This window comes from Lepidothrix coronata, unplaced genomic scaffold (genome assembly GCF_001604755.1).
Source record: "Lepidothrix coronata isolate B3197 unplaced genomic scaffold, Lepidothrix_coronata-1.0 Scaffold12, whole genome shotgun sequence".
Classification (NCBI taxonomy): domain Eukaryota; kingdom Metazoa; phylum Chordata; class Aves; order Passeriformes; family Pipridae; genus Lepidothrix; species Lepidothrix coronata.
This window is the reverse complement of record NW_016690192.1, coordinates 3,539,128-3,549,578: the sequence shown is the minus strand read 5'-3', so window position 1 is coordinate 3,549,578 and position 10,451 is coordinate 3,539,128. Positions and strand designations below refer to the sequence as shown.

The 10,451-nt window shown below is 45.6% G+C and overlaps 1 protein-coding gene across 2 annotated transcripts in view; it reads left to right on the top strand.

Moving 5' to 3' along the window:
* The first annotated feature begins 5,091 nt into the window (after nucleotides 1-5,091).
* USP24 (ubiquitin specific peptidase 24) overlaps nucleotides 5,092-10,451 on the top strand; it is a 62,852-nt gene continuing 57,492 nt past the window's right edge. Inside the window, exon 1 of one of the 2 annotated variants that reach the window (XM_017805540.1) lies at nucleotides 5,092-5,523. In XM_017805540.1, the coding sequence (XP_017661029.1) occupies nucleotides 5,212-5,523 (312 nt within the window). In that variant the 5' untranslated portion in view covers nucleotides 5,092-5,211. The remainder of the gene's footprint in view (nucleotides 5,524-10,451) is intronic. The other variant, XM_017805541.1, reaches the window with a different exon arrangement.

Sequence of the window (10,451 nt, the reverse complement as noted above, 5' to 3'; positions counted from 1 at the left end):
ATCTTAAAAGCACTGTATTAGAGCTAAATATTGTAATTATGATTACTAGAGTGCACGAGTCCCAGCTGGAAAACAGGGTAAACTGCCTCTTTGCAAATCACTGCTGACAGCAGGCTTGGCCTTGGCGGTTGCCCCAGCACAAATCTCCTTTCGTGCTAGCCAAAAGCTGTGAAGGCAGCAAAAATTCCTACTATAGATGAAGTCTAAAAGTATATTGCAGGAATCTGTCAGCTGGTGCTTGTGAACAGACTCACAAGACTGTGTTTGCTAAAATCTTTGTTTTGTGTGAGGCTGCACAGTTACCCAAGCAGTCAAAAGCATCTGTGCATCTACTTTGTTAGCTGTCATTGCAACTGTACTTTGCAGGGGGGTTACATAGTTTTTCACAATACAAATGTTTTTAACCTCCTCTGCTAAAAGCAACCAAACATCAATATATACATATAAAAAATGTGCTTTTCAATAATTCAGAGGGATTTGTGCTATCTGGTCCCCGAGGCACTTCTTTAAAACCCACCTATTACGTTTGGCTATAAATAAACCAGAAGCAGGAAACTGGATGAGACTGGGTGGGACATGGGATGGAAGGAAGGAAGGAAGGAAAGATAAAGTCATTCCAGAAAACCTAAATTAATTCTTTGCAATACTATACAGAAGCTGGGTTTCAAAATATCTCAGATATTCTTTCCTCAGATAGTGAAGAGATTCTCTGCCCCAACAGCCAGCTATACTAAGCAGCAAGTGCCTTGTCCATCCAAAACATAAGATTAGGGAAACCTTTGTAAACATGTTCCTCTTGTCAATGTTTAGTATGTCTAGGGGTACAGGGACAAGATACTTCTCCCCAGGAAGTCATCTTCTTGTCTTTCTTCATTGGGTGATGAGATTTCCTGCAAGACACCACCAATTGCTTTGCCGACTCTTCTGTTAGTCAAATTCAAGCCTATAAAAAAAAGCATTTACCCTGCAGCCTGTGGAGAGTGTTTCTGTTCATCTGGCAGATAGGACAGAAGCTCTTCTTATAATCATGAGATCCAACTATATTAGGTACCTAATCCCAAACCACTGACATCAATCAGAAAAAAAGAGCATTCTTCCCTTCTAAATGAAGGAGCTGGGATTCATACAGGCTCACACACACTCTTCATTCATGTAACAACTGCAAAGGAATTTTTTCTAGATACTGTAACCCCAGTTTTCATACAACTCCTTTGGTGCTTATGTACTATAGGGTGGTGGAGCCCTGTCATTAATTTTTTTCCTAATTTTCCATATTTTGTCATTATTTATAAACAGTAAGTTTTAGCTCATAGTAAGCTTCTCTCAGTAATATATTCCTATGGTACTTCTAACAAAATATGAGAAAGATACCCTTTAATCCTGAATAAAACATATATATGAAATCAAAGATTTGGGGGCAACACAATGAACTTTAAATTCTCTTCTACCATAGCCTCTGAGTATACATGTAACCATCATGGCTAGGACAGTACAACAAAGAAGGAAACAAAATCAGGGTGGCAAAGGATGTTTTCCAATTACATCTGAGATTATGGCTGGAATTCTGCAACAAATGTAAATAAAAAGGGAAACCTCCAAGTTCAACAAGCCAGGGAGTCACCTCTTAGTTTGGCCATGTGTATGTTCCACCAGAACAATACAGCTGTTTCCCTTTGAGGGGACATGCTGCATTCACTGTTTAAATAATGAGAGAGCTGTAAACACAGGACTGGCTTCGACACAAGCTTATGAAGAAAAGCATAAAAGCATTTTCAGTTAAAGACAAATTATTCAAACACTCCTAGAGAAATATATCTGCAGAAATCATTGCAATTGTCCATCAAACTCCATTTTTAGGCTACATGGCCACATCATGGTCAAGCAAAAAGCCAGGTTCATTGTCACAGCATGACCACTTACTCTAACGTTTTTTTCTGTTCAAAAGTATCTGCTTTCTGTAACACGGGGGTTCCTCGTATCTGGACATGTTTCAGGATACACATATGATGCAGTCATGTATTACTTCCACGAAGTAATACAATCAAATAACTAGTAAACGTGTGTCACATCAAACTGACAACTCCACAGGTACAAACTCCAACTTATCAAAAGGCTGATCTTGAGGAGATTTGTTCCCTTCTTCAATTTCCTTACTGCCCTTGTCTCCTTGCATCTCCTGGTGCCCCATAGGGAAAGACTCACTTTCTGCTTTCCTTGTTCTCAGTTAGACAAGTTTGCTGTGCTTCCATCTGCAACTTTTCTCAAACTGACAATGCATAAAAAACATTTGCAAACTGGGACATCCACGCTGAATAATATCTAGAAAAGGATGCACCCATTCCTTCACTAGGCTGGAATGTGTGATCTTTTACTTTAAGCAGTCCCAAGAGAGATGTTGTCAGTGAGGTCTGTAAAATCTAACTTGAGGATCAGTACCCCTCATCATCAGTAATGCTGAGCTGCTGTGCCCAAGTGTTATTCCTATATACTGGTAAATTCAAACTCCCTTTAAACATCATTCAGAACAAGTGGACTACAGAGTATAGGAAACTTAATGTTAAAGCAGTCTCTTTTTCCTCGGTCACCTGGGATTACAGTCAGTTCCTCCATCACTTTTGGGAGTTTTCAATAGTTACCTCAGCACAAATTACAGGGGCACTTCCTTGAAATAAATCTAAAAGCAATAATGACATCTAATAAATATCTTACTTTTTCCTACAAATTTCTTCCATTAGCAAGGTAAAATTATGCCAACTGACTTCACCAGGCTGTGAGGATTAAACCATCATTTATAATATCCTTTAAAAATGAGAAAGTGTCTTTTAAATGCTAGTCACATGAGTAAGCAGTGAGTCAATATTCTGCATATTAACTGAATGCATTTGAAGTGTTGGAGTTTTTCTGAAGCCTGCCAAGACTGAGCCATAACAATTTCTTTTATAACTGGAGATCAGCCTGAATGAAAGACCTTCCTTAGATACAGAAGCTGAAGATCAGAGTCATATGCACATTACCTCCATTCCACTGATGTCAGCCTAGAGAAATGTCAGCCTAGAGAAAAAGAATCAGAGAGATGAATAAGCAAGATGAAGGAGCTGTGATTACCTTTTGGGTCATATAAAGAATATGAGATCACTCCAATCTAAAAATTAATCCAAAACCTTGCCTGTCCAACAGACTGATCTACCAGTCTACAGACAAACTCTGGAGCAGAGTCCAACACTGAGCCCTGAAAGTTCATGTTAGAGACCTAAATACTGTTGGTGTGCCCTACACTTGAAAGTTTCCTTTTATGATAAATGTTATTTGTATCTGAGACTTCAGACAGTGGTTTCTAGATTCCTAACCCCTGTGCCTTCAGTAATGTCAGCCACTGTTAACACAAAATAGTTTGCCTGAAAATACGTGCCTTCAAAGACAAATGTGTACATGCAGATACCAACAGTGATCTTAACAAATCTTTTATCTGTTTCCTCCTTCCTCTTCTTTGAATATAGAAAAGACGTTGTTACAACAAGGTGATAAATTTTACTTGGGAGAGTACCAGGAGATCCAGATCCAGAACTACTGACTTTTGTGCTCTACAGGAGTTCATCAAGCATGTTAACTTACTCTCTGCTTTGGGCACTAGAATTTTTTTTTCTTGATTGTGCCTTGCTTCATTTTGTGTGGCTTTGCATCTCTCCTTGTTATATTATCATAGAATCCTAGAATGGTTTCAGTTGAAAGGGACCTTAAAGCTCATTTCATTCCAACCCCCTGCCATGGGCAGGGACACCTTCCACTATCCTGGGTTGCCCCAAGCCCCATCCAACCTGGCCTTGAACACCTCCAGGGATGGGGCAGCCACAGCTTCACTGGACAACCTGTGCCAGAACCTCACCACCCTCACAGGGAAGAATTTCTTCCTGATATTACATGCTTAAAGAACATATTTCTAGAGAGAAATAAGGTGGAAACTGGAGGGCTGGCAGCAGTGAGACGATAACTCGATGGTGTGCTGCCGGGAGCCAGAGCATCTCCCCCAGTACTCCCAGCTGCCCACGGATACCAGCCTTGCCCACCCTCTCCTCACCCCCCGGGCCTGTCGTGTTCTGCTGTGACAGCCTCACCGCCCCACCGGCACCTGTCCGCTAAAAGAGCCGTGATTAGCGGCAGTATCACCGGCACCGGCGGGAGGTGTGGCGGGCAGCCCACACCTGACATTCCACCCTCGACATCCCACTCCCCGCAGCGTTCCCCTGGCAGTCCGGCCCGGCCGTGAGGAACCGCCAGGTCCCAGTGCCAGTGCCAGTGCCGGTGTCGGTCTCGGCGCCGGTCCCCGTTCCGCCGGTCCTCTGTCCCCCGACGCGGTCCCGATCCTGGTCCCGGTTCCGGTCCCGGTCGGGGTCCAGGTCCAAGTCCAGGTCCCCGGGCCCCGTCCCCACTCCCAGTCCCGCTACCGATCCCGGTACCGTTCCCAAACCGCATCTACGGACCCGGGCCCGGGCGCCACCCCTATCGCTGGTCCCAGTTCCCGTCCCTATCCACATCTCAGGTCCCAGACCTGATCCCCATTCCCATCCCCGTCCCCGTCCTCATCCCGCGTCCCCGTCCTCATCCCGCGTCCCCGTCCTCATCCCGCGTCCCCGTTCTCATCCCCCGTCCTCGTCCCCGTTCTCATCCCCCGTCCTCATCCCCCGTCCCCATCCTGATCCCGGTCCCCATCCCCGGTCCCTATCTCCGTCCCGGTCCCGGTCCCCATCCCCGTCCCCATTTCCATTCCCATTCCCAGGCCCCATCCCCGTTCCCGATCCCACTCCCACTCCCCGGCACGGGCGCCCGCCCTCACGTGACCCCTTGACCACGCCTCCTTCCCACGCCGGTCCATTCATGCCCCCACACCTCCCCCCCTCAAACCCCTCCGTGTCACGTGACGCGGGCCCCGCGTGCGCTCCCCGGGCCGGGGCTTCGCCGCCGCTTCCGGGCCGGGGCGGGGCGGGGGCGCGCGGGGGGGGCGGGGCCGGGGCGGGGGCGCGCGGGGGGGCGGGGCGGGGGCGGCCGCCGCGGCGGCGGCGGCGGGAGGGGAGCGGCGCTCCCGAACATGGCGGCGCGCGGGGCCGGCAGCGCCTGAGCCCGGCGCCCCTCGGTCCGCGGGGGTGTCTCCCCCTTCCTCCTCCTCCCTCTCCTCTTCCTCCTCCTCCTCCTCCGGCCCCGCTCCCCGGCGCGGCCATGGAGAGCGAGGAGGAGCAGCACATGACCACGCTGCTCTGCATGGGCTTCTCGGACGCGGCCGCCATCCGCAAGGCCCTGCGCCTGGCCAAGAACGACATCAACGAGGCCGTGGCGCTGCTCACCAATGAGCGGCCCGGCCTCCACTACGGCGGCTACGAGCCCATGGAGAGCGGGCAGGGCCCGCCGGGCGGGCACGGCTCCCCCGCGGGCGGGCAGGGCCCCCGCGGGGGCGGCGGGGACGGGGACGGCGGCGGCGGCGGGGGCGGCTTCGATCCCCCTCCCGCGTACCACGAGGTGGTGGAGACCGAGGTGAGCTGCTGTGGGGCGGCCACGGGCAGTGCGGGGGAGCCGCCACAGCCTCCCCGCGGCGGGGCCGGCGGGCGGGGGTCGCCCCGGGCCTGGGGCCGGCGGGCGGGTGCCCAGGGGACCCCCAGGGCTGGTGGCTCCTTGTCCGCTCGCTTTGCTTCCTTCCCTCCGGGCTCTCCGCCGTGCTCCCGTGCCCGCTCCCTGCTATCGCTGCAAGGTGAAGAGCGCCCAAGGCTTTCCTTGGCATTCCAAGAATGTGTGGCTACCGTAGGGCTCTGGTTTTCGCTCCCCCCTCTTTTGCCTTCTTGCATAATCCTAGTGACTAATGACTGTTTATTTTATTTTTTTTTTGGTTAACTGTTTGCACAATGTGAAGGAAAGTGCAGTGTGGGTATGACTTTAGGTATGGTTTTATTTGGATAGGCTGAGCGTGAATTCTGAAATAGGGACGCAGTAAAGTCAGATATTTTCAAAACAAGGCTTTAACTTGTAACTTATAGCTTTGATCCAAAACGAAACTGAAGTAGATGTGCTGGAGGACACCAACCTTTGCCAGATTCTCTTCTTCCTCCTTGTTTGCATTTTTCGCTCCTCCATCCTCTTCCAGAACTCTGAATCGCTCAGCCAGCAAATACGCTCATGATGCTTTCCTTGCTGCCTGGAACAGTCAGTATAATGCTTTCCTGTAAAGCCTTCTCCTCCTCCAGGTCTTTTTTTCGAAACTTCCCAGAGTTCTCGTATGAAAAGAGCTAATTAGTAGTGTCCAAACTGTGGAACTCGTGGGGATGAGAACAGCAGAAGGCCTTGCTGTGTGGTACCCAAGGGCCTCCTTGCGTAGCCTCTGTCTCAAGAATTGGTCAATAGCAGGTGCTTAAGCACGTGAATAAAACCAGGGAAACTCACGTACCCTCCTAGGCTCTGGTGAGCAGTATCCTGAGGGTTGCTGTGCCAGCAAGTGCTCCCTTTCTGGGTATGTGTGTGTATGTATCTATAAATACATTTGTGAAGAATATGTGCACGTATCTGGTACGTAACTACACTTGCACAGATCATCCGTATCCATAGCTTCAGCATGTTGACGTCCAATCTCGCGGAATAAAGATAGGTGATCCTGTTCACTGAGTTAACTGGGTTAGATCCTGAGCTCCCATAAGCTGCTGATGTGTGCTTGTGGAGTAAGGTGATCCATGGGATGGCACGTGTGCTGCGCAGGAGTCGCTGTTTAACTTCCCTGATTGAAGCGTCAGGGAACTGGTTTTCAGTCTTTGCTGTGAAGGGTTGAGAGTGAATGAGAGTTCTCCTTGTTGGCATTTAGATCTCTGTAGCCACCCAGAGGGTGGATTTTCCTATCGAATGTAGTCGTGGTTGGGACAGTCTGGCTTGTCAGTGTGAGGTTTCAAGAGAAGCTGTCAGTGTAAACTTCAGAGAAGTACTTTTTTCCCCTGCACTTGTTCCTATTGCAAATGACACTTTGACAGCTCTTAAGAGGATTTTCCTCCTATTATTTCAACTTGTATGTCTGATCAAACTTACTTATGCTTTGTAATGGTTTCCTTTGCCACTCACCTTCTCGTTTGGTTTGACTGGTGTTCTGGTTAACCTACAGGAGGGAAGCCAAAACATTTCAATAGAGGCAAATCACTGCACAGAGCAGGCATTTCAGAACAGCCGAGGTGTCTTGCTACATGAAACTATATAAATTCAGGCCTCAATTTAGTAATTGGATTCTTTTGCATATGAGCATCTGTCAGCTCCTTCATGTGTATGCAAAACAGTGTTTCTCTAATAGAAGAGTTATACTTGTAAAAGTCTTAAGATTGTAATTGTTGCCTGTGCTTATTTGTCCAGTATTGCAGTACAACCTAACAGCTTTTGACATATTCTTTGTAAAACTGGGAAAATTATGTATGATCAGTTCTTAGGGGGTTTTATGCTTCAAAAGTAATCTAGCATTACGTTTAATAAACTACAGCTATTCTTTAAGTGGTTAATCAGTAATTAATCAGCTTAATCGGTAGTTTTCCATTCAGCAGAAGCTTATGGCAAATGAAGCTATACAGAAAGCCATTGCACAGGCAGCTATATTATTCATTGTAGTCATACACATTATGGTGAAACATATTGTACCCCATACTGTCTTGTGGTAATTCTGATGTTATTTCTGGTTTTCTTGCTCTCAATATCATCTCTCTTTCTAGCATAATACCAGTTTTAACTTTTATTCAGTGGGGAGGTTGTGGTGTGTTAAATTTTTGGATTTTATATATCAGCAATGTACATGAACATATACATCGAAGGACCACAGTTCTTAGAAATTTGCTCCTAAATAAAAATTTCCAGTCTAGTACTTCATGAACAAAAGTTAGGATTAGATGTTTTAAATTTAAAAATAACAAGAAACCTTTAGTCATTCTTCATTACATGCATGTAACAAGTCTGTACTTTGAATTTACATTCCTTTTTTGGCTGAGTACACTTTAGCATGCATTTAAGAATAGATCTATGAATGATTAAACACTTTACATTTTCTCTAATCAGTAATGAATCCATTATGTTTGCATATGCTTATTTGGTCTCTATTACATAATGTTAGAATCTGTTTAGTATTCATGTTGATCAAAGAAAGGCTTGTCTCCTGGTTTTCTTTTGAGAACAGCACAGCAACCAGATACATATCATACTAGTAAAAACATGTTTTCTTTAGATAAGATTGTAAAAATCAGTGTGAATCGTCTTTCAGTGATCCAGACTGCTGGTCTTCAGGGCTGTCTGAAAGTGTTAGAGAAGCCTAAATTTGGAATAACTGGCCCAGAAGCAAGAGAGCTGCTGTGAGCTGGCCCAACACACGCTCTATGCTTGCCTTCTGTGTGAGGCTTGAGATGAAGATATGCACAAATTCATTTTCACGAGAGCTAAAACTTCATTTTCAGCAGGCCGGCGTCTTCCAAAGAGCATGCAATTGATTCAGTTTTAAGCTAATAGCTGTGGTGTGCCTCTGGCATTGATGGGCTAACATGACCACGCTTAACTCATCAAAAGAAAAAGGCCAGAGAAACTTGGAAATGCAAAGGGGGCTTCAGTTCCTTTGTGCAGTCTTCCTGAAACAGCGGGAAGTTCAACTTCGGGTTTACAGCTGTTTTGTAGCTTTGCCCTGTGTAGCACTAAACCACATTGATAAACTGAAATCACCTGCTTTTAGAAGAGGTAACTTTGCTTGTTTGACATAACTTCTATGTTTATGTCTGTTGACAGTAAATCTGATGAGTGCAGTTTGGCAAGAATCTGGAATTTCTATGTTTATTCCTTAGGCAACATCCAGATTGTCACAGTGTGATTCTTTGCTGAGGGAGGTGGGTGAAGGATGCTATGCTCATCTCTTTATATGACTGACAGATAAGCTGCTATATGACTGATGAACTGCTATATGAATCCCTATAATTTAAGACAAGACTATAAATGAATGTGATGACAACGTCTGTCAGTGTGTCCATGAATTGCCACAAGTGCCACAATTGCTGGCTTTAATGAATTTGAGAGGAATGAGAGGGAGAAGAGCAGGCTAAACAAATGTGGAAAATATGACCAGAGAACCTGAAATTGTGGTAAGGGGTCGGTAAAACTACTGAACATGTAACAGCAGTTTGCATAACCTTCACTAAAATAATCCTAATTTGTTTTTAAAACAGCTTCTGAGAGTCATTACTATGACCTTTTGGGTAAATTGTGATGAGCGGATTATGTTACCTTCTAGCTATTCCTGTCCCCTTCAGCATGTGCTCTTTTGATTTATGTTGTTTTAGTTGAACTGGATCAAAAGCTCACACGCACCAGATTTTCCTAGGTAAGGTTTATAATAAAACTTGTCCAGGATTGCTTTTGAGGTGCTGTTTGATTTCAAGAGAAGGGGATTTTGTAAAAGAAACAGGCCGGCAACCGTAGTGAGTGCCAGTGCCAGGAACATTCTCACTAGTCATGCTGCAGAACTGTTGTGTTCAAACCCTACCTCTTGCTCATTATTAGAGCTCAGGACTGAAAGCAGTTCTGTCACAGATGCGCTGTGTCATGGTGGGTGTGTAACTTAACCTCTGGTTTAGTTTTTAATGTGTAAAATGAGGATAATGGTGTGTGCTTTATTAGGAGAACCATGGACATTAGGCTTGTGAAGTACTTTGATCCTTGAATGGAAGGAGCTGTATTTATTTAAAGACAAAGAAGGTATTTAGCCTTCAAGCAAATGAGGTGAATTTCACACTGCAATTCTGTACATTTAAAGTCAATCTCCTGTCTTGCAAGTAATCTTGAGCTTTGCAAAAGTGACTATTTCTTGCATTCTCATATGGAAGTTTTACAGTGCGGCTTGTCTGCGAATTGGCCTTGTAAAACAATTAAGCAATCAAATAAAGCTCTGTGGTGGATTTTGGCATTGAATCCCTGGCTGGATGCCATCAGAATGTCAAGTGGAATTAGTATTTTAGCACTCCTGATTTTCAGCATCACTGTTTTCAAAAATGAGTGGCCCTGGTGTGGAACCTCTTCTTACGTTCTGATTCCATTAACACTTCCTTGAAAGCATTTGAAAGAAAATACCCTGCATTTCATTCTTGACATAACACAGACTAATAGAGATGCTGCATGAAATCAGGGAAAATAGGGGTAATAGTGAGAAATTCGTTGGTTAATTTTAAATGTAAGCTTTGTTTTGAATAACTTACAAAGTCATTATCATGTAATGTGATCGTTAGAATAATTGTGGATTGAGAGGAGCACTTTATAATTACTGGTGTGAAGGTGATGCCTTGGGGGGTCAGCAGAGGTAGGAGGCAGATCTATAGCCAACTTCTCAGCTGGGCAGGAAGTGTCTCTGCTATAATGTCCCCCGGAAGCATTTTCTGGTCATCTTCCCAGTTTACAGTGCTATTCTGTGGCAGCTG